We start from the raw sequence: 24,942 nt of genomic DNA on the forward strand, positions 1-24,942 counted from the left end.
TGCCATTTACCTGCTGTATGGCCTTGGGCGGGTCACCTAACCTCTCTGTGCCTCAGTTGCCTCATGAGTAAAGTGGGGATAACAATAGTCCTGCCTCCCTGTTACAAAGACTGCACGAGATTGCACATGTGAGTGCATGTGGGACAGTCTGCAAGGATGGCCACTACAACTGGACCCTTAGTACCAGCAGCATAGCATTCCAGGCAGGATAAACAAGTGGAATGGGAATACATTTGACATATTTGAGAGCCTACTTAACTAGCAGGTGAGAGGAGAAGATGAGATCTGGACGGGAAGGGATCTGGGGGCAGTGATTTGAACACCAGGAGAAACACCGAGGGCTTTGCACAGGGAGGTGCTGAAGCCTGGGGGAAACTCCAAGTGAGGGGCCCTGTGTGCTTGGGTCAATTTCAGGGGAGAAGGTGGAAGGAATGGTAGGAGTTTAGGATCTCTTTTAAAAGTGAAGGCTGCACGGCTTACTTATGCAAGGGCTAGGAGTATGACAGAATAGAAATAAGGGTACAGTCACAATTTTGTCCTGATCAACTTTGATGGGCAGGATAGGGTAGGGGAAGGTGGTTCTGTTTACTGAGACGGTAAAATCTGGGGAAGAGCAGACTCCTGGGAGAAACAGACAGTTCTGCTTTGGTATGTTTAATGTTAGAGTCCAAATACACATCTGTGTGGAGATCTCTGGGAAGTAGCTGGAATGAAGCAGGTCTGATGTTAGCAACAGGGATTCATGCTACCCTGGAGGACTATTCCCCCACAAATTCAGACAGTTTATCCTTAAATGCTATGCTTGCCAAGCTAGACACACCTTCCTCCAGTTTGTGACCCCCAAATGGTCCCCAGACTTCCAACGGGCTTAGAAGATAAGATGCCAACCTAACATCAAGTCCTTAGCTGGTTGGCAGAAAGGTTCTTCGGCTTCTGAACAGAGGAGGCTAGTTCCTAGCAACATGGCTCATCTCCATCCCAGGACCTCTGTGACTTCAAGACTAGCCCTTTATCAAGTAGCTCAAGTGTGCCAGGCCCTGTGCTAGTCTGGGGGAAACAGTATGCAAAGGTGTAGCTCTGCTGAGGGCAGCTCAGTCTAGTGAACATCTGAGTTCCTTGCCAAAATGCCCAAGGGCATGATGCCCTGTGCCTCATTTCATTTCTTTGATGCATTTGGATCTGTTCAGCCTGCAGCCAGTTAGTAACGATGTGATGGTTTATGCTCCTGGACATCACAGTGCATGCCCGAGCTGATGTTGGGGAGGTGTGTTTGTGTGCATGAGTGTGTATGTGTGTGTGCATGTGTGCATTTGTGTGTGTGCATGTGTTTATGTGCTGGCTCTCATGAGCTCAAAGTGCTGCCGGGAAATTGGATCAAAATGGAGCACCTCAAGTGAAGTTGTGGCTATAAGGTTGATTTCTTATCTCCGATCTGAGCATCTCCTAATGCATTTTGGGCTTTGTGCTCTGCTGGCGGCTTGCCCAGATGGATAGTAATCTAGCTCTGCCGGTGGCTTGCCCAGGTGGATAGTAATCTAGCTTGGCTCTGCACTGTTGAATGCCGGTTGAGAGGGGCAAGTTTCTCTCTGTCACCCTCTGCATTGGATGCGCATTCTCACACTTACACAGTATCAACATCTATCCTTAGGCAGGTTTAAAAGGTAGTGATGTTAACAGTTCTTTTTCTCAAAAAAAAAAAAAAAAAAGCTGAAGAAAAACCAAAAGAATTGAGCATTAAATCCCATAGCATGCATTTTCACTGAGCTTTCCAATGAGCTCTTAGAACATGCTCTTGGCTCTTCCTTTTCAAAGCGGGCTATGTCCTTTAGCACCGAGCCACTCAGAATGTAGTACCTGGACCAGAACCATCACCTGGGAGCTTGTTAGAAATGCAGACTCTCAGGCCCTGGTCCAGATCATCCAAAAATGAATCTGCAGTTTAACAATACCACGAGCTTGTCAGATGCACGGCCATATCTGAGATGCACTGATTTAGATGACAGCCTCCTGGACTCCCAGCCTGTCCGTATGGCTCCTGGGTGTATGATGCTGAAAATGGCTCCTAGGTGCCTTCCACTTCTCCCAAGAGTCAAGCAAGAAAGGGGCTTGATGGAGGAAGATGGAAATTTGACCCAGCCTGAAGATCACTTTGGGAATGAATGGGGTTGAAGAATTTCAGCTTTCTGGGTTTTAGTCCCAGCTTTCTCACTCCTCAGGGTTGATTTGGGAAAGTGATTTAACATTTTCTAAGGCTCACTTTCCTCATCTGAAAAGAGGAATATTGTTATGTGTTGCATGAACTCAATTATCTTTGAAGAATGTGTTGCTGAGGCTTATTTAAAATACAAATATTCTCTTCTTTTGGCAATGACTTAAGTAACTTTGCTTTTGTGAGTAAAAGCTTTGGGAAATTTTTGTCACACAAGGAGGGACCTGGGCTTGTCAGTTTGGAGAAGAGAAGGCTCAGGGTCTGAGTTCATGACAGTTGGCCTCAAATGTTGGAAGAGCCTTCAGGAGGAAAGGGAGCCAGCCCTATTCTGTGAGGGGCAGCGTGAAGACCTTTGGAAAGATGGTATTATAAGAAACATTTCCCTTTTTTTTTTTGACAACTGCTTTCTGCCTCCACAAGGAGGGCACTCCTATTTCTAGAGACAGTTCAGGCATGAGCTGGAGGCCCACCTGTTTGGTATGTTGCAGGGGATTCATGCATGAGATGTGGAATTGGACCAGAGAGTTCTTAATGTGTCCTCTGATGGTGTGAACTGTAGAGAAAAGAGAAGAAAGGGGCTCACAGATTGGGTTTCAATCTTAGCTTTCTCACTTCTCATTGTTGATTTGGGAAAGTAATTTAACTTTTTCTAAACCGCATCTTCCTCATCTGAAAATAGCAATAATACTACTTACCTCCTGAAACAGTATGAAAATTGATTAAAAATTATAGCCATAAAGTTCCTACTGGTGCTTGGCATGAGGAAGGGGCTTAATAAATTTGGGTGTCCTTCCACCTCTTCTTTGTACTTTCCTTTGCCTTGTCTGGAGTGGACTGTAATTAGTTAACAGCTTGAGCAGCCAGCTTGATATTTGTATTAGTCTGTTTTCACACTGCTGATAAAGACATACCCAAGACTGGGTCATTTATTAAAAAAACAAACAAACAGAGGTTTAATGGATTCACAGCTCCATGTGGCTGGGGAGGCCACAATCATTGTGGAAGGTGAAAGGCATGACTTACGTGGTGGCAGACAAAAGAGAATGAGAGCCAAGCAAAAGGGGAAACCCCTTATAAAATCATCAGATCTCGTGAGACTTATTCACTACCATGAGAACACTACGGGGGAAACTTACCTCCCACTGGGTCCCTCCCACAACACATGGGAATAGCGGAAGCTGCAATTCAAGATGAGATTTGGGTGGGGACACAGCAAAACCATACCAATATTGTATTTCCATCTCAACACTTTTGATTCGTGTTAATTGCTAGTGATTGGCTTTGCCTGGTTTGCTCCACTGGGTTGTTTTAGTGAGGCCAGGATTGAAGGGAACCCCATGAGAGCCAGGAGTCCTGCAGCCTGATGCCCATTGTGGCCACCAGGGTATCAACCAAGACGGCTAGCCTGGGTCACCAAGGCCATCACCAAGAGGAAGAATTCATATCCAGGCAGCAATGCTGTGCAGCGATTGCTGGCACTGGACTGGTGTCAACGCACCTGAATTGAGAGCATGTTCAGATACATCCGCAGATGCAATCTGTGTGAAGATGGCAATAGGAAAGAATGCAGATAGAAAGATCTGAGTGTTAGCCTTTTATGGCATTTTACTACTCCCATCCTCCAATTAAAGAGAAAAAAAAGCTTTTCTCGCTGTGAAAGGGAAATATTTATATATAATTGGTGCATCTCCATCTGCTCCCAGGTCCTAGAATCCACCATACCCCTTTCCTCTCCCTGGGCAGACTCCATCATCCTCTCCACCTCTCTAATCTCACCTGTCCTCATCTTCCAGGAAACCTCCCACCACTAGTCATTCCCTACTACAAAGGACCCTTCGTCTAGCATTCAACAGAGCTTGGGACATCTCATGTTTGAAAATTATGTTTCCACAATGAGATCTCAGGTTTCCTGAAATCAGGGCCTGGTAGCTTGGCCTGGTGATTTCCACAGAAACACCAAACACCTTAATAAATTCATATGGCAACAGTGTGAATGATATGTACCAGGAAGGTCAGGGCCAAGGCTTTGGGTCTCAGCTGGATTCCTGGCTACCCGAGGATGAGGTTACATTCATCCTCACATAGAGCAAAGATCTGGGAGGAGGGAGCCAAACAGATGGGATTGACACTCAACAGATGGCAATTGATTGTTGGATCTCAGTGTAACAGAGAGCCCTGTAAAGTCAACCTGAAACCTGGAAACTCGGAAAGTGGGATCATGGAAAGGGAGCAAGGAGTTGGCTGGAATAAGTACATTTCAATTTTCATTAACGTCTCACTTTGTTGCATAAAGGATAGGTGCCTAGAGCAAAACATAAAATATAATTTGTGAAATGAGATAGGGTATAGATAAATAAGCAAACTTATGAAATTAGGTCCAGGGAAGAAATAGATTGCTCGAACCTCTACATATGACCCAAATTCTGCCAAGCTAAAAGAAAAAGTACAGGATGTGTGTTTTTCAAGCTGTCTTCTCAGGTTGGTAAAGGCCTCTTTGGTTTTCCTTCTGTCTGTGTGATAACCCGGGCCGCGAGAGCCAGGGAGCCATCCTGCCCTCTGGCAGGCGAGCCTTGCCCTCTGTAAGGATTTGCCCATTATTCTAGGAGAGAAGGGCCTGGAAAGTACACCATCCCCGTCACTTTCAAATTATCAGCCCTGATGCGTCATCAACTACAAATCGGTTTTATTTTCTTTTGTGCAAGTGCCTGTGATTCAGAGTGGATTTGACAGCCAAATTGGCCCGGAAGATATAATGAGGCAATGCTGAGCATTTCTCAATAAAGAAGGGGGGAAGGAACAGAGTGGGGGCTGTCATGCCTTTTATGGCTCTGGGGCACAACTTCCAACTGGATTGCTGAGATCTGTTCCCGTAAGGAGCAGGCTTCCGACTTGAGGCTAGGTGTGGGGGAGACAAGGGGCTGGATTTCATGGCAATGAGGCTCATGATGCAGTAGTAACACTTGGATGTTGAAAATGTGATGGATAGCCCGAGGTGAAGGGTACCGCCTCTGAAGTAAGGTGGTACCGGCTTCTATGTCTGGACCTACCACTGCAAGTTATTTCATCTCAGGCAATTAATCTGTGTTTTAACAAGATCACAGCCTTGTGAAAGGCATGGCTAAGTCTGATTTAGATGACAGACTTCTGGAAATGCCCAGTCTGTTTGGATGGCTCCTGGATGTAAGAAGTTATTGTGTTATATAGCATTTCTCTTTTTAAGCAACTCGGATAATATATTTTATATGTTGAATGAACTCAATTACCTTTGTGAATTATCCATTTCATGACCACATTCTTTTACGTCCATCTAACCTGGCAGGATTTTCCCATTTACTCACCCTACCTTCTTCCTTCAGTTTTCCTTCTCCCCAACCATGGCAGACTTTGGTCATGTGTCACAAATACATCTTGCTAAGCTCAGTCTTGGCATCAGAAGACTTCTCAACACAGCGCTCGATTCAACCATCGCCAGTTATACATTTATGTATTTTTATGCTTGAAACAGATCCCAGGCTTGTCAAGCATCAACATTTATCAAACCACATGGTGGAAAAGGAAGTCAAGCCTTTTGTTTTACCATTGATCAGTACATGACAATTAAACCGATGGGACGCATCCCGTCTCTGAGAATGCTGGACTCAGAACTGGAAGGAGTGGATGACATTTCTGACTCTGCTGCTTTGCTTGTTCTGTTTTTGGACAAGCTACCTAATCTCTTTGAATATCACTTTCCTCACCTGTTAAAGAGAATATTTGCCTCGTAGGGGCTGTTTTTGTTAGTTGTACTGGTTCATGCTGAGATGAATTTGATTCTTGATTCTATTCCCTTGTTACTATTTCCTACCTATAGAAGGCTTAATAGGGTTGGGGAGACACCATGGGGCTCTTGAATGAATGTGGCAATGAAGCTCCTCCCCTTGTCAGTAGCTTCTCCCTTTACTGGATCCTATTGCTGTGAGTCCTGGCCTCCTTGCCCACCTCAACAAAGAGCCTCTCTCTCCTGACAGTCTCCTGGCCTTATGCCTGGTACCAGGGGCCAGGTGGGTGACCTCCTCTGTTGTCTGCAGGCTGGTACCCCCTCCCACTGGGGCTAGAGGCATAGAGGCTGCAGCCTGGCTCTTCTCTTGGTGCAGCCCTCTCTGGAGCATGGTTCCTACCTCTCTCCCCTTCTTGGAAGGCGAAGAGACAAAGGTGGAAAAGACATGGACTTTGGCACTGGATACTCCTGGGTTTAGATTGGGGCTCAACCATTAAACACTGTGTGGTCTTGAAAAAATTAGCCAGTCTTTCTGCACTCCTGCCCATTAAATTGGAAGGGCCGTCTTATTCGGTGTGAAGGCAGGGACCATGACTGGGTGTTTTCAGATGTACTTGGTATCTGTGATTTATTCAGTGTCTGATTTTTGAAGATCTGAATGGATGCTTAGGGTGTTCAAGGGTTGTGATATGCTTGCACCTTCCTTTTCCTGTTCCAATACCATTGACTCCATCACACTCTGAATGGTAGATTGCCAGGCGGTTGGTCATTAATCCAGTCCATAAATATTATATGCCAGGCATTTGGGCACTGGGGAGATAGCAGTTCTTTCATTGCAGAGAATCTATGCTTGTGTGGAGCTTACATTGTCATGGAAGGAGAAAGGCAATAAACCCAATGAAATGCAGAGCATATCAGACGGTGATAGTGCTGTAGGGAGGAATACAGCAGGACAGTGGGATGGAGACCAGAGGAAGAGGGCAGTCAGGAGCTGCGGTCTTAACGGGTGGTCATGGAAGGTCCTACCTAGAAGATGATATCTGAACTAGGATAGTTAATGATGATTTTGCCCAAGTCTCCTTCTCCCTGGCATTCCTTCCTGTTTTCCTTATTATTGCTTGGGTCTTTGCAAGTAGAAGGTAAGATGAGGTAACGTCAAATACCTGGAGTAATTCCAAGCTTCACCTTCTATAGTAACTAGTGAAAGTGCCTGGAACCTCATTCCAGTGCTCTCTTCTTTGGGAGTCTGTTGTGCCTAACAGTCCAGACACCAGCCTTCCCAACAGAGTTCACTTGGAGAGAATGCCTGGGCCAGACCCAGGGCTGTGGCAAAGCAGCAGCCAGCCAGTGCACTGGGCAGATTTGCTTGCAGAAAGCCAGGCTCTGCCCTGGGTTTGCTACTCACTGTGTGTTTGCGCTGGCACCCAGGACCCCAGCTGTGTTTATGCTCACCCAGGTGCCAGGGCTTTCAAAACAAGGATGGCAATGTTTTGGGTGTGCTGGTTTTGGTTACAAAGCAGTGTACACCTGCCTAGGCCACCACCACAACTGTTTGGGCCTCCTTAGCTTCCCTGTCACTCTCCTTTGTCCTTTCTGATGGTCTGTATTGATTGTGGCCTAGCTGGGACAATCAGAGCCTCCTGGGTTGCTGGGGGTTGGGATGCTTATTGCTCCAAGTTATCTTCCTGTCTCACCTATTGTTTGTGGTCTAGCTGGGACATCAGAGTTCCCTGGGTTGCCTGGGTTTGGGATGCTCATTGCTCTGAGTTATCTTCCTCTTACCTGCCTCCCTCCCACTGGTCTCCCTGACAACTACTTACTCTAAGATTTGTTTCTGGCCATTTTTTGGGAGGGAAAACCTACAGCATACACACCAGGGGAACACTTCCTTTAGATTGCTGCTTCTCAGATGTTAGTGTACCCAAGTGGCTTCTGGAGCAATCGTTTAAAACAGTGGTTCTCAACCTTATGGCACCAGGGTCGGATTTCATGGAAGACACTTTTTCTACAAAATGGGGTGTAGGGGAAATGGTTTGGGGATGAAATTGTTCCACTTCAGATGATCATAAGGAGCATGCAACCTGGATCTCTCACATGCGCAGTTCACAAAAAGTTCACGCTCCTACGAGAATCTAATGCTGCTGCTGATCTGACCAGTGGTGGAGCTCAGGTGGTGATGCTCAATCCCCTGCTGCTCACCTCCTGCAGTGCAGCTCGGTTCCTAACAGGCCATGGGCTGCTAGGTTCCATGGCCTACGAGTTGGGGACCTCTGGTTTAAAACATAGAGTCCCGTCCTCACTTACAGGGATTCTGACCCAGTGGATCTGGAACAGGACCAAGGAACCTGCATCATCATCATCATCATCATCATCATCATGATATCACTTTCCTAGGTGATCACACTTGGATAAACCCAGATTGAGAGGCACACTTTGCCTCCCTTACTTACTTGTATGTCCCGGTTGGGCGGAATCCATTGCTGCAGCCCTCCCCGAGTCTAGTTCAGTGCCCAGTGCCCAGGCAGTGCTCAAGCTACATATGCTGAAGGATAGAGGCAATGTGAGGTGAATCCTTTTATAAAGAACCTTCACAATGCAAAGAGTTGCCCCCTAATTGGTCTCCATAGTTAGGTTTGCGTCTTAATGGTTGAAGTTTTTTTAAAGCAGAGATATACCTTGCTTGGTTCAGGATTTTGAGAAAGCAATATCATCCTGAAAAGAAGAACTGAATAGGGGTAATGATTTTTGAAGGAATCTGAGCCACACTCTTCTCCCTGAATGTTGCTTCGCTAAAGATGTATGGAGTTGTGCCATTTATTAGTGCTTCCCAGCCTTGGCTGCTCACTGGGATCAGGGGCTTAGAAAACACTGATGCTTGGTCCTACCCTTAGAGGCCCTGTGTACTTGGTCTGGGGTGTGGTCTGGGCATCAGTATTTTGTAACAATCCCTGGGTGATTCTAATGTGTGTTCAGGGCTGCAAACCACTGACCTGTAATGCGTGGGATCCCTGGAGAGAGGAGTGAGAGATGCATTTCTTGGGTCTTACAAGGAGCCTTCTTAGACTAGAGATGGCAGATGCCTTGGATTCTGTGATCCAAGACTCCTCGTAAATCCTAATCTAAAATATATCTTATATACATATGTGTTTTTTACATGCATGCATGGATATACAATATGTGTATAGATACATGTGTATGTACAAAAATAGTATAAACATTTATACATGTGTATGTATAAAGTTTTTACATGCACACATATACTTACACATCTGAAATAATATATATATTTGAAAGACAGCAATAGCCAATTGTTTTATACCCGCTAATAAAAACATTTTCTTCCTGATTATAAACACATGCTTATCATAAACTATTGAGTTTATGCAGAAAAGTATTTCAAAAGTTATAGATTTTCTCAAATGCCACCACACAGAAGAAATAACTGTTAACATATCTGATGACCACACTTCCACTCGTCCCTCTGTGCCTGTATATACATGTAGCCTAGACATGCAACTCAACATCAATAGAATCCATTATGCATTCTGAACTAGAATCTGAGTTTTGTGAGCAGGATGGCATGGATAGCTTTCTATAAACCTACATAATAATTCTTATAAGATCTCACCACATTCAAGCTCTAACTGCTCCTGATAAATGGGAAATCTACTTTATTGTGAAAGCTTGCTGTCTGCTTTTAAACACGCAAGGCAAGCAGCAGTGCTTGAGGACTCCTGTGCTGGTGGAGAAGCCTGGGTATGTCCGAGCAGGCCTGCAGCACGCTGGTGGACTGTCATACCCATCTGGGCGGTTGTGTGCTGAGGACAGAAGGGCTTGGCAAGCCAGGCTACAGCCACTTTTTGTAGTGCTGAGTTTTAGTTTCATTCTTTAAGCCCTTTAAGATGTTCTGCTTTCACCTGCCTTCTAGAGCATGCGGAGAATATAGATCAGCAACAGTCAGCGTAGAGTTGGATTCTGAACATGCAGGAGGCGGAGCCACCATTGATTACTGTCATGTGGGACGGGGGCCTTGTGTTCCAGTCGCCCCAGTTAATTGAAGGAAACCAATATTATGTATTTCTATTTGATGTCTCTCGGTTTTTAAATGTGGCTGACAATTGTTTAAAAATTAAAAGCATTGTGAGACCAAACAAAACACACCTGAGGCTTTCTATATTCATCTGGAAGGCGGTCAGAGACGTGTGGTCAACTAAGCCGTTTGTGGCATTTAGTCTACTTCAATTCTAAAAATATTGACTGAATGCATAGTCACTGTTCAAAAGAATGGAAATACAACGATTAAAAGTGATGATCCTTGCCTTGGGGCGTGGGGGTAGCTTTTATGGTCCCCAGGCCACCAGGCTTCGTATCACCGGGGAGCTTGTCAGACTTGTAGAAGCTTGGGCCTCACACCAGATGCATCCAATTAGAAACTGTATTTAGGAAACCTGACCGGTAGTTCTGATGCCTGCTGAAGTTTGAGAGGAACAGGCAGGTCTGGAAGGGGAGTCAGGCATATGGGCAGAGATCTGGGGGATGGAGAAGGTGTGGTGTGAGGCGAGGAGGCGTTTTGGAAGTGAATGGCTCCACCCGGATCTTAAAAAGTGAGTAAAAGACTCTCAGAGAAGAGAGCACTGGAATGAGGTTCCAGGCACTTTCTCTAGTTACTACAGAAGGTGAAGCTTGGAATTACTCCAGGTGTTTGATCTCACCTCATCTTATCTTCAACTTGCAAAGGCCTGAGCAAATAGCAAGGAAAACAGGAAGGAATGCTGGGGAGGAGACTTGGTGCAGAATCTTCATTAACACCAGGAGAGTTTCCTCTCTCCAGAAGGAATGTGAACCTTCTGGATACAGGAGTCAAGAGTTGGCCAGGTGAAAATGAGGGAAGAGTGCACCAAGGCTGGGGGCAGCACGAGCCAGAGCCAGGCAGGAAGAGCGTGTGAAGGGCGTGTGTTGGATTGTCCATCAAGCGCAGGTGACTGAGTGCTGAAGGATGCTCTGGGAAACGAGGTGGGAGAATAAGTTGGGGCAGGTGAGCTGGACTGTGATCTGTAGGGTCTACGGCATTGCAGGAGATCCTTCAGCAGCAGAGTGTGGCATCAGGTCTGTGTGCAGGGAAATCATGCTGATGGTGAGGTTCAAATTCCTTTCGGATAGAGTAAACTCTCCTGGTGCCCCACCGGCCTGGATCCTGATTCTTGCCTTTCTTGGCATGACTTGGATCTGGGTCAGCAATTCCCGTCCTTAAATAGGGTAGCAGGCAGGGAGGGCCTGGCTGAATGAAGATGTGGCTGTTGCTGCATGTGAAATAGCGACATTGGTGTCCCTGTTCTTTTCTTCTTGGAGGAATGTGCACACCAAGCTGAACATTTAGGTGATTGCTTGCATTCTCAGCAATTGCAATGGTCTTTGTAATCCCATTTTAAAATGCTATTTTAAAGTTTCTGCAGCAAAGGTCCTGGTAAAACCCTGGCACTATTTCTTTTTCTCCTTCCTGCCTTCCTGCCTTTCTCCCTCCCCGCTGCCTCCCTGCCTCCCTGCCTTCCTTTTTTCCTTTCCTTCTTTCCTTCTTTCTGAGATAGGGTCTCGTTCTGTTGCCCAGGCTGGAGTGCAGTGGTTGGATCATGGCTAACTGCAGCCTCATCTTCCTGGTCGTCAGTGATCCTCCCGCTGCAGCCTCCTGAGTAGCTGACACTACAGGCATACACCACCACACCCAGCTAAGTTTTTAATTTTTTTGTGGAGACAGGGTCTCACTATGTTGCCCAGGTTGGTCTCAAACTCCTGAGCTCAAGCATTCCTCCTGCCTCAGCCTTCCAAAGCGTTGGGTTTACAGGTGTGAGCCACTATGCCTAGCTGTATTTCTTTCTTCAGATACTTACAGTAGCTAAATGGAAAAACAAGTTGAACTTGAGGCCAGGAAAATTCATGTCTATACCTATCTGGGGGTCATTTTTTCTTCCTCTTTTCTTCCTTCCCCTTCTGTTTTCTTCCTTTTTTTTTTTTTTTTAAATTATAAGACAACTTTGGTTATAGAAAACTCTTGAGTTTTCTGGGTGCTCCTAGGATGTCTTTTATACTTAGCTATGGTAACATCCAAGTTTTCCTGATGTGAGGACATGCAGTTGGGGTTAGACTTCTACTGAGATAGTTGACCATTGTTCTGAAATACTTTGTAGCCCTGCGTGGAGGCAGAAATATGAGTGTGAATTACTTATGTTCGTGTAGTGGTACTACAAAACATTTTAGAAGACAGCAAGAAAATAGCCATTGCTCTTAGAATGACTGGATTTTTTTTGAACTGGAAATCTTTTAAAATGTATTTGGTGCAGAGTGTAGTAATCATTTCTTTTTCTGAAATGCGTTGTGACGGTTGATGGGAGCTGAAGTATTGCCCCCCCCCCCCCCGCCGCTGGTCATTTTTTTGTAACATCTTATTAGTAATAGAGTGGAGACGATGAGGCAATGGTAATGCCAGAAAAACAGAAGATACTGAGACGGAATCTATTTTTAAAATTATCCAAAGGTAGTAAATTTTAAAATGCTTACTTTTATGAGAGGGTGAAATGAATTTTTGGACTCTTTATTATTCATAAAATAATGTAATAAGTTTAGGAAGCAGTTACTGTATTAGTTTTGCCCTTCTGCTGTAACTTCTCATACATTCATGATTACATTAGCAATCTCCTTTCTTTTGTCTATGCATTGAATGCTTTTTCTGCGCTAGATGAACAGGTGTTTCTTGTTGATTGCTTTGGGTGTTCATTCAAGTAGATTACAAATACCTGTGTCTATTATATATACATACGACAACCAAGAAATAATGTTTATGGGAATAAAACATATTTAAAGTGAGTGCAACTTGTGTTTCCTCTTAATAACCAATCTCTTTTACCCTTATTGGGGTTCATAAGTTATAAAGGGTATTAAATATGACTCTACCCAATGATAAATTATATGGAGGCTTTTCGTGGGAAGTAGCCTGCCCTGCTGAGAAGCTTTAGGGTTAAAGTTTCTAGGGCAGTTTTCTGAACAATTTTATTGATGTAATTCCCTGTTTGTTAGCATCTAAATTTATTATCTTTCTGAACATAAACCAGCTTTATATTTATCTTCTGAAATTCCTGCCTCGGCTTTGCCCCTGTGAATCCTAGAAAACCAGACTCATTTCAATGCTTGGGGTGTATTTGCGTGTTGACAGACAGCCCTATTAGAGGACTCTTGAAGCCGAAGGATGTCCATTAGCTTGGAATCTGGTGCATGTGCCTCTCACTAAGTGGATGTAAGCCAATTAACTTCTTTAGACCTTCTAAACTGGATGTTGTTGAGATCTCTCTAGCTCCATCCAAATATTCTAATCAAAATGATTGAGACATTTGACTTCATTTAGGTATTGAGGGCAGCCTTGGAAATATAGAAAGAGTAAAGTTGCTTTTATTCACTTACAAAGACTCTTAAATACTGCCTGATGTCAAAGCATCCAGGGGACTGGCTGTATTGAGGTATATTTGGTGGACACGTGCTTTATTTTAAATTGTATCCTCTTATTTTTTTTCCAGTTGCAAATGAAGCTGGCGACAAGAATGCTAGACCGCTGGCCCGCTTCTCTCGTGAGTAAATCTTGTTTTACTCCCTTCGTGGTCCCCATCAGAAAACGTTCCAGGAGTCTTTCCCCTGTGTGGTATAGCTCTTCAGTCCTGTCAGGCGTTAATAAAACAGTAATGTGGAAATGTCTTCATCTGGTTAATAGTCCACTTGAGCCCAGGCTGGTGAGCTACTCATTGCTACTGTCTTTTCAATCCATAGAACTGTGTTTCCAAATTGTGCCCTAAGCCTTTGCTATTCCAAGTATGGTCCTCAGAGCAGCAGAATCGACAACACCTGGAAGCTTTTTAGATATGTGGCGCCTCAGTCTCCTCCACCCACCACCCCTTCAGACTTAATGAGTCAGAATCTGTGTTTTAACAAATCTCCAGGGGATGCCTGTTCACATTAGAGTTTGAGAAGTGCTTTGCTAGAAGTATCCTTTTTATGAACGTTTTATGAAGGTAAAGTGAGGAGAGGTACGTGAAATGCTTGTAGCTATGAAGGCATCATCACCATTCAGCATGGACTTAAGGGCTTACTCCACGGGCTTTTCTTCAGTTTGGTGACATTTTGAAGCCCAGATGGATTGAATGGATTTTCTTAGGCATTGGGAGTATTCCTAGGGCTGTGGTTAGGCCATGGGGTTTCCCTTGACTCCGTTGTCTCCAGAGACAGTAGGCGTCTAAAGCCCCTCAGTGGTTTCTGTACCAGTGTGATCAGCAAATTATCCAGCAAGTTAATGCACTCCCTGGAACGAAAACCTGGATTCCAAAGAAGGGAGTGGAAATTCCAGAGATGGAGCAGGGTGGAGTGGAGATGCTCCCAAACCGGCTATGTACCAGGTGGAAAAATGGCAGAGCTGTAAATAGAAATGGATTCATCGCTGCCTCACTGGCTTTCACTAAAAGTAATTTCATTCACACTGTCTGGGCCTCTGTTTCCTCACCTGGAAAATACGACAGTCAAAACTGTTGCTGTCTTTTGAAGTTGTGGCATGGGAGGAGCTCTACAAATCCCCAGTCACTGCATTCCTCATTCAGGCTTGATTAGGTCTGAGTGTGGACAGTGCCATAGTAAATCTTATCATGTAAAGCTCAAAGTATAATTTCTCTATTTACAGGGCTTCTTTTAAACTCTGCATCCCAGCTCTTTTTGGAAGGCTTTGAAACGTTGGGATTGATTTCCTAGAAATGATTTTTATAGAACTATAATAAGGTACAATAATGAAAGCGCATGAAGTGCTCATAGTTTAGAAATTGTGTAATAAAACACTTGCTTCTCATGAGCCCCATTCCTCACTGCCCTCCTACCTGGAATCATTATTTCCAAAATAGGCATTTCATCCCACAGCTCAATGAGGTTGAGGAATATGCTTTTATCCCGTTTTTTTCTTCTTCTCCCGAGCAGTAGTCAGGCAAATTAATAAGCTGGAATCGTGACCCGGCCATGCTGTGAGGGCTGCGCTGGGTGCCCCTGGCCCCAAGGGAGCCTTTTACCACAAGACAGAGGAAGGCAGGGGGGTCCTTGCATGAGAGTTAGGGCAATTAGTCCCTTCACAGAGAAAGGAAGGTAATTTCTGTAAACTTCTCAACTGTATGACTGGGTTGAAAAGGATGATGTGTTTCTTGAAAGCTTATTAGCTTGAGACAAGTGAGGACATGAACAAATATCTGTATAGGAAACATGTAATTAGTGGCAAACCAATTAGGTTGGATTGATATGGGGGGAAAAAAGGAGAACAAAATCTCCTGAGTTAATTGCAATGCCTTGAAAAAAAAGTCAGATGACACGTGAGCTACTAAGTCTTTCTGTATTCAATACTAGAGAGGGAAAGATTAGGTGACTTTTAGGAAGGCATTTTTTTTTTTAAGATGTAGCAATATCTGATTGACACTCAATTCACTTTACCACCTTGAAATTGACCTTCATTGTGTGGTGTGAATGAAGGGTTCAGTTTGGGAAGGTTGGAAGGATTTGGATGAGAGATTTTTTTTTTTTTTTTTTTGAGACTGGAAGATGATGTATTGCAATATTCTCTAATTTTTGAATCCAACAGGACAGAAAGCCATGACGGTGTGCATTTCCCAGCTTGGAATCGGGCATGATGGGCATGGGAGGCCAGGGCCTCTGCTGTGATGGCTGGACCCTCCAGGGGTCAGCAGAGACGATCTGGGAGTGGGGGACAGGGGAAGGGCTGTTTGTGGTGGTGGGTGCTCTGGAGTGAGTTCCATGAGACACTGGATCTATCAGGTCTCTTCACCACCCCTGCCCCATCACTGCAGGCTCAAGCATTAGCTTCTGATCAATCTGACTTCAATCGGAGCATCTGCCTAGCAAACGTGGGCACACAGAGTAACATGAGAAGTCATTCTCCTAAGACTGGGTGTTAGGAAGGAGGAGGGAGGAGGGAGGGGGACTGAAAGGAAGTGGAAAATATCTCTTTCCCTCACAAATGGGAGAATGACAGTGTCCAGGAAAGTGAAGAGTTGTGAATGACCTTGAGAGTGCTGTGTGAATGCAGGCACGCTGGCTTCGGCCCAGCAGATGGTTTGAGAATGGCATCCATCACAAGGCCAGCTGTCCTTGGGTGACAGCCACTGGTGTGGGCACTGCCACACTCTGCAGTGGGCAGGGTGAGCCAGCAGAGCACCTCAAGTGGGTACTGCATGGAAGGTACCTCACATGGATACTGTGTGGTGGGCACCCCATGTGGGTACTGCATGGAAGGCACCTCACATGGATACTGTGTGGTGGGCACCCCATGAGAATACAGTGTGGTGGGCACCCCATGTGGGTACTGCGTGGTGGGCACCCCATGTGGGTACTGTGTGGTGGGCACCTCATGAGAGTACTGCATCGTGGGCACCCCATGTGAGTACTGAACGCCAAGCTCTCTGACAGCCAGTGCTCGTTACATCAGCTGATTGGTGTCTCCCTATTATAAATAAGGATAGTGAGGCTCGGAAAACAGATTGAGAATTGCCCACTGCTGGAACTCTAGCCCTCCCGACTTGAAATCCTGACTGTTCCCAGTTCACATTACTTCTTCCTGGCCCAAGGGGCTGGAGTTTGCCACTTCTATGGCTCAGGGACTTGCGGTCTGCCAGCTTGATGGTGGTGGTGCTTCAGCGTCAGCACAGGGTAATAAGCTTCATAGACTAACGTTGGAATGACCTACACTGCAATTGATTTCATCTGGGAGAGGACGATTTTTCCCAAATGCCCTTTTCTACCAGCTCAGTGATACTAGAAACTTCTTAAAATAAGGGAAAAAATGGAAGATTCCTGTGTCAGGACATTTAATGCTGCAATAACAGAATACTTGCGACTAGATAGTTCATTTTTTATTTTATTTTCTTGAGGCAGAGTCTCTCTCTTTTGCCCAGGCTGGAGTACAGTGGTGTGATCTTTGCTCACTGCAGCTTCCGGCTCCCAGGTTCCAGCAATTCTCCTGCCTCAGCCTCCCAGGTACCTGGGATTACAGGCATGCACCACCATGCCCAGCTAATTTTTCAATTTTTAGTAGAGACGGGGTTTCACCATGTTGGCTAGGGTGGTCTCGAACTGCTGATCTCAGGTGATCTGCCCACCTTGGTCTCCCAAAGTGCTAGGATTAGAGGTGTGAGCCATCCCGCCCGGCCAGATTAAGTAATTTACAATGAACAGAAGTTGGTTTCTTACAGTTCTGGAGACTGGGATTTCCAAGATCAGGGCACTGGCATCTGGTGAGAGGTCTCCTGCTGTGTCCTCACACAGTGGAAGGTGGATGGGCAAGAGAGAACAAACATCCGTGTCAAGCCCTTTTATCATGGCATTAATCTATTTGTGAGGGCTCTGGCTCCCAAAGGCTCCACCTCCCCACACTGTTGCATTGGGGATTAAGTTATGAGATATGAACTTTGGAGGCAGCACAAACACTCACACCACAGCAACTTGAAAGGAAAATCTTGGGAGAAGGGACACAGTGATTTATTCTTACTATGCTGAAAATGATTGATAGCAAACATTTTAATTTTTTAGCCTCCAGACACCCAGAAGGTATTCTCAGTGTGTAAACAGAGGAAACAAAGGGTTATTTCATTTGTTCATTTTTTTATTTGTTAATTTACCAAATACTTCCTGAACACTGACCATGGGCCTAGCAGTGTGCTGTGTGCTAAGGACACACATTCTGATTAGAACAAGATCTCTGCCATGATGAAATGTAAGACTTGATGTGAGGAGGCAGAAAAGCTAGCCAGCAGTGTGGTAAGTGCTATCAGAGGGGTCAGCACAGAGGTGGGGAGTGGGGAGCATGGGAACACAGGATGGGGCCTCTGAATGCGTTAGATTGGTGGTATCCAAGAAGGGGAGGCTCGCACTGAGTGTTGAAAGCTGTCAGGAAGGGTGCCCAGGTGAGAAAGGTCTGGGAAGCACACTCCAGGCACAAAAGAGTCTCCCATTTTCAGGAAATTGGCCTGAGAGGCAGCTTGGGGTGAAGTTGAGAGGGGTTTTTGTACCAGCCTAACGAGTGGACTCTGACTGTGGGAGAGTCTTTGAAGGGTTTTCATGCTTGGCTGGCTTCTCACTGTCCTCCTGGAGCTGGGGTGGTCCCTGGGCACCAGGGCAGTGTGTGGAACAGCTGACCTCCCCAGGCCAGGTCCAGGCCCCAACTTGGCAAGGAGCTCCTGGAAACGGCTGTGGCTGGGGCTCCTGACATTGGGGATTTCTAAGATGAAGTCAACTGACTGTGGGGCTGTGGGTCCCTTGCTAGTCCAGCTCTCGGGGATGCTGGTAAAGCTGCCCTCCCATGCCAGGTTCTAGAAGCCCTCCTCCCTGGAGATACCTGTTTTATGCATCTGTCAGTCTCCCCATTAGACAGTCAGCTCATTGAACCTATGGGCGCCGTCTGGTTGACTGTGCCTGGTGCAGAAGCAAACACTTGTTGAATTAAGACTGCCTAAGCTGGCCCCTTTCTGACCTGTTCATCTTGCTCTTCCTCATCCTAACACCATAGACAGCTGTGAGCTGTCCCATTACCAGCATATACCCCCCATACGCCTCCAAAATGTGTCCTCAGGGGTCTCCTACATGCTAGTGGGAGAGTTCTCAGAAGCCACTAGGGATGTAAGCTCTGGTGTCAAGCCTGGCTTTGGATTCTGTGTCCAGAATTAGGAATTCTGTGCCGCCTTGGGCAGGTAACTTAACCCCTCTAAGCCACACTCTCCTCACCCGGATCCTAGGACAATACTAGAACTTATTTCCAAGATGTTGTGGAGGATCACATGCAGGGGGGAGTGTTAAAATACTTAAAAACATGTGACGTGGTCACTGAACATCGGAACAGATGTTGGTCATGAACTATGTGAAGGACTAGGGTCCAGGAGGCCCCTGACAGGTCAGATATGGACCCTTCAATTTCTGTATGAAACTGGGGCAGGAAAAGTGGATATTGGCCCTGATACCCTGGAATCCATCTTATGAAGCATAGGGTCTGCATACCACAAGTGGTCAATAAGTGTGGATGATTATTAATATTTTTGGGATGGATCCTTATTCTGTCGCCCAGGCTGGAGTGCGGTGGTGTGATCTTGGCTTACTGCAACTTCTGCTGCCCGGGTTCAAGTGATTCTCCTGCCTCAGCCTCCTGAGTAGCTGGGATTACAGGTGCCCACCACCACGCCCAGCTAACTTTTGTGATTTTTAGTAAAGATGGGGTTTCACCATATTGGTCAGGCTGGTCTTGAACTCCTGACCTTGTGATCCATCTGCCTCAGCTTCCCAAAGTGCTGGGATTACAGGTGTGAGCCACCATGCCTGGCGGCCAGGTGGTTGTTATTATTACCCTGAGTCTTCAACCTTCCTCCCCTCTCTTCTTCCCTTTTCTTTCCTTTAATATATATTTATTGAAGACTTTTCTGTTCTGTGGGCCCTGGAGTTAACACAGATGAGTAAGTTCAAATAATTCGCAATCTAATCAGGGAGACAGAAGTGACTGCTACAATACAGCGTGTGGAGGGAAATGCTAGCCATTGGTAGGAGGAGTTGGGGAGACCTCAGCCAGCCTGGCATGGAGGTGAATTCAAGGGGGTCCTCTTGGAGGCGGTGAGCATCAGCTAAGCCTTGAGGGCTTGAATGGAGATAACAGGTAAAGAAGGTAACTTCTAATCTTCATTGAAAAAAGCTTTCGATACTATATGTAAGGGAATAAAGGCCACATGTAGTGTTCAGACATGGCCACAGTGTGGCAGAAAAAGCCCAGACTTTGATGTCATCACTCTCCTCCAGAAGTAAAAGACGCTGCATTCAGTGCATTGGACAGAGCTTTTGTCAGGGGTCCAGGGCATTGGACTGAGTGAGGGATGCAGCGCCCACAAAACTCTTGTGGCTGCGCAGCTCCAGGCTGGAGTTCTGATTGCTTCCCTGAGGGGGAACTAATTTCTCTCCCAAGAGGGGCAATCATTGAAAAGAAAATACAAAAGTCTTCCCTTATCCTCGGTTTCACTTTCCCAGCTTGTGTTGACCCAAAATGTCTCCGCTTGTCCACAAGGGGGCCACATTATGTTACCCCCTTTCTCCACTCCTTTCATCAAACACAGTTGTTATCAGGCAAGCCAATCAGCTTGGTTCAGTCAACAGATGTATTCACTTGGATTTGAAAGATTTCAAGTTAGAGTAGAGTTTGAAAATGATCCAGTCCAGCTCTCACCACTCTGTCTAAAGCTCAAATTCCCTGTATGACATCCCCGTCATGGGGTCATGAGCTCTCTGCAGGAGCCCCTCCAGTGGAGGAGTATTCACCTTGTCCTGGAAAGCACTGATGGTCGTGGTCAGAGTGATGGACTGGCGTGTGTATGGGGGCAGGGGGCAGGGCACTGAGACTCACTGTGCCTTGTCTTTTTAAATGTGCTTGATAGAATCTTTGAAATATATCCAAAGATATATCCCTAGGTCCCTAATATGTTAGCCAGTCGTCCACCAGTGGATTGGCTGATGATACCATAAGTAGCTTCTAGGAGTTTGTGGATGCCATGTAACCCAGCTGTCAGCTGGAAGCTCCAAGTCCATTGAGACCTGAGTGAACAGGCTTACATTGCTGTTGCGTGCTGACCTTTGGAAGTTCAGAGCACTCCCCTATGCTTCTGTGAGTACCTGGGATGGTGGTGGTCTTCTGGCCCTGATTTCCTACCTCTGTCGATTGCTTTCCTCTATTTGCTTCTGGCTATCTTCCTATTGCTCTGACATAGTCTCAGATGTGCTACAAAGCTCCTTCTCTTTTTTCTGGAGAGTGACCAAAGGCTGTTGCTCAAAGCAGAGCTTGAGTGAAGATTAAGAAGGGATGAACAAGAGAGAGCCACAATATGCATTGCAGTTGCAGACAGACCATTTAAATTCAGTTTGATTTTCAACAGTCCATTCGGCTATTCTACCACCAACCAAAACTTTAAAGATGGTTTTGTCCATGCAACTCCTGGCCTGCCACTTTACGTCCTGTTATCCTCACCCGCCTCCATTCTTTACCCTTTATTTACATCTCCCTTTTAGGAATCGGAGCCACTCCTGGGATTTCTCATGCAGAGCAGCTTGACCATCTCTCTTGCTTTGGTGGATCTGCTCACACCCTTGTCCTCAGCAGCTCACATTCTACTCCCTTCAACTTATTTTTGCCTAAATGCAGATCAGTTTCTGCTCCCTTAATGGGAATTGAGGTACCACCTATTGAGATAATAGCAAATATTTACTCCTTGCTACATGCGTACAAGCTTACATAATTGAAAAATATGAATAGAAATTTTGTGTATAACGTGGCCCCAGGGAGGGCAAGGAAGACGTACGTGGCTTGGCTTTTGCACTCTAAGCACCTCCTCTCTATCCTCAATGTATACTCCTTTGAATAAAGTTAAGATGAAGTTTTAGGTTTCTGCAAAAGACAGGCAAGGATAACCTGAAAACCTTCTCATTTTTTTATAAGCATATAGAAATGCTGAGTGAAATGTTTTAAAAATACTTTTAAATGCATAAACTTGCAATAAAGAAAGGGAACCCCGCAGGTGCCAGAAAGGAAGGAGGAATTTAATATCAGTACAGTAAGCTGTTAACACGTGTGCAGATTTTGCAGCTATCCTGCATGGGGATGGTGCTGTTAAGCCCATGGAATCTAGTAACACATGTTTTAACATCTACATGGGGAAAGGAGATAAGACCTTGGGCTGTGCGGGGTGGGAAAGTTGGATCTGAGACTTCTGCCTAACTCGGACTCTTAAAACATATGGCAGATTGTGTTTTCCAAAAATATTTGTAACTATATCTCCCATCCCACATGCTCTTCTTGCAATGTGATGCTGACAAGCCTCCCACTGAGATGGCGAGGCCTCTGTTTTCTTCCCTTGAATCTGGGTGGTCGGTAAATGTGGTAGAGATCATATGATGTGACTTGCAAAGTTAGATTATCAGAAGAGACACTTCTGTCTGCTGCCTGTTGGGATGCTTGTTCTGAGAGCACTGCCATAATGCTGTCAGGAAACAGAGACCCTGTGGAAAGCCCACCTCTGAGCGCTTCCCAAAGTGCAAGTTTGTGAGCAAAATGGATAGTTATTGTTGTTGGAAGCTACAAGTTTGATGTGATCTGTTATGCATCAATAGGTAATTGAAACAAGGGCTATATCCTCAAAAAAAGAGAGCTCAGGAAAACGAAATGCACCCATTAGCATAGGGAGGTAATCAGGTAACTTGCCTTTTCTGGCTCTTGAGGAAAAGTCTTTCATGGGCAATTGAAAGTACCTGAATGATCCAGGAACCCTTTGAAACTAAGAAATTAACAAAAATTAGTTCTGGGCTACTAATGGCAGAATCAAATGAAAAATCTTTTGAAATACAATGCAAGTCAAGATACTCTGGTAGAGAAAACAAGACAGACTAAGTATGAGCTCATAGTAAAATTAAAAACAAAAAATAAAAACCTATAAGAGGCAGCAATCCTCCATGATGAGCAAGAATCAGTGAACACAGATAATTAGAGCCTAAGAACTTGAGATGCAGGTTGAGTATCCTTTCCCAAAATGCCTAGGACAGAAATGTTTTGAATTTTGAGTTTTTTCTGATTTTGGAATATTTGTATATGCATAATGGGATATCTTGGGGATGGGACCTAGGTCTAAGCATAAAATTCACTGTGTTTCATATATATCTTAAACATATAGCCTCAAGGTAACATTATAGAGTATTTTAAATAATTTCATGCATGAAACAAAGTTTATGTACATTAAATCATCCTTGAACTGTGACCTGTCATGTGAGGTCAGATGTGGAAGTCCCACTTATAGTGTCATGCTGGTGCTCAAAAAGTCTTGAATTTTGGAGCATTTTGGATTTCAAATATTTGGATTAGGGATGTTCAACCTGTAGTATAATCGTGAACTGAAAAAAAATAGACTAGGTCTATTTAAAAAATGACAGAAAATATAAAATGAGTTGAAACTCTAAGAAAGGAGCAAGACCTTGGGAAAAAAAATTGAAAATTTTAAAGGCAATCTGTTAGAACTTCAAGAAATGTAAAATATAGCATAAAACCCCAATAAAACAAAATTCAAACACAGTTTACCAACTGTGTTGAATAGGACTAAAGGGAGAAATAATGAACCAGAAGAAAGATATGTCTGAGGAGACAAACCAAAATGTAGCGCAGAGGAAAGATGGACATAAAAGCATGGTCAAACACTGTGGAAGACAGGATGAGAAGGGCCAGCACACATCTAGTGGGAGTTCCAGAATGAAAGACCAGAGAGTATGGACAAACTAGTAACTGAAAATCTAGTGGCTGAGAATTTTTCAGAATTGATTAGTGATATGAATCCTCAGATTGATGAGTTGTACCTAGTTTCAAGTAGGAAAATAAAAATTAACCTACTGGCAGATACATCATATTGAGACTGCAGAACAGTATAGATAATGAGGAAACACCAAAGATAATTGAAGGGAAAAGACAGGTTACCTACTGTGTCTGAAATGATGAGTTTCATGTTTCTTTGTTTGTTTTATTTTTCCAAGAGATAGTTTCACTCTTGTCATCCAGGCTGGAGTGCAGCAGTGGGAACTCAGCTTACTGCAGCCTCTGCCTCCTGGGTTCAAGCAGTTCTCCTGCCTCAGCCTCCCAAGTAGCTGGGACTACAGGCGTGCACCACCATACCCAGCTAATTTTTGTATTTTTAGTAGAGATGGGGATTCACCATGTAATGCCCAGGCTGGAGTTCAGTGGTGTGATCTTGACTCACTGCTACCTCTGCTTCCTGGGTTTAAGCAATTCTTCTGCCTCAACCTCCTGAGTAGCTGGGACTATAGGCATGTACCACCATGCCCAGCAAATTTTTGCATTTTTTTTTTTTTAGTAGAGACAGAGTTTCACCATGTTGGCAAGGCTGGTCTCCAACTCCCGACCTCTAGTGATCCAACCACCTTGGCCTCCCAAAGTGCTTGGATTACAGGCATGAGCTAATGCACCCAGCTGAGTTTATTTATTTTTTCTGTGTTAAAAGAACTTCAGTTTTTAGCTGGACCTGTGTCCCCATATCCAAAAACAGAGTTAAAGCTAGTGTGACTATATAACTAAGTTCTGGTCAATAGAATGTAAGCAGAACTGTCAAGGAAAGGTTTCTGGAAACTTTATTGAGGCTTTTGTATAGTCATCTTCTTTATCCATTTTTCATCCTGCTGCCTAGGACAAAAATGTCATGTTTAGCCCTCTAGCTGCCATCTTGGACAATAATGATAATGCTCAAACCCAAGGGTTGGCAGAGTGGCAATCTAAAGATTTTGTGCAACAGAGCTGCTACATCAGCTCTGAAAGGCTTACATCTTACTCAACAGAGATAAAAACTTCTATCTCTGATTTTTATATAACAGAGATATATGCTTTTATTTGTTTACTGGAATTTTGAGTTCCTGTTATTCAGACATAACTAATCATTAGACTGACTGCAGACTTCCCAATAGCATATTTAGAAGCCAGAAGTCAAATTGAATAATATTTGTAATAGAGATGAGGGAAGAATAGCTGTCAACCTGAAATTTTAAACTGAGAGAAATATCATTTAAGAGTGAGGGCAAAATAAAGACATTTTTCAGGCAAAGTCATTCTGAGAGAGTTTACCATACACATCCTTCCTGAGAAAACTACTAAAGATATGTCTCCGGAAGACTGTGGAATCCAGAAAGAAGAATGAACATAGGATTAAAGGACTAACCATTATTTATGTAATTCACAATTAAAAATTAAAATGAACATTAAGATGATTGCTGCTATTTAATTTTAAAAAATAAAAATAGCTTTATCAAAATATAATTCACATATTATAAAGCTTACCCACTTAAAGGGTACAATTCAACGATTTTTAGTATATTTATGGAGTTG

The 24,942-nt window shown here is 44.5% G+C and overlaps 1 protein-coding gene across 8 annotated transcripts in view; it reads left to right on the forward strand.

The window, feature by feature from the left end:
* The window catches only part of PDE1C (phosphodiesterase 1C), a 551,218-nt gene that overhangs the window by 78,312 nt on the left and 447,964 nt on the right, over positions 1–24,942 (forward strand). For all 8 annotated transcript variants that reach the window (XM_032286655.1, XM_032286659.1, XM_032286653.1 and 5 more), the window contains exon 2: positions 13,529–13,579. In XM_032286655.1, coding sequence (XP_032142546.1) covers positions 13,529–13,579 — 51 coding nt within the window. The remainder of the gene's footprint in view (positions 1–13,528; positions 13,580–24,942) is intronic.

Source organism: Sapajus apella, unplaced genomic scaffold (assembly GCF_009761245.1).
Source record: "Sapajus apella isolate SASKATOON/1434 unplaced genomic scaffold, GSC_monkey_1.0 scaffold19, whole genome shotgun sequence".
In the NCBI taxonomy this organism is placed as follows: domain Eukaryota; kingdom Metazoa; phylum Chordata; class Mammalia; order Primates; family Cebidae; genus Sapajus; species Sapajus apella.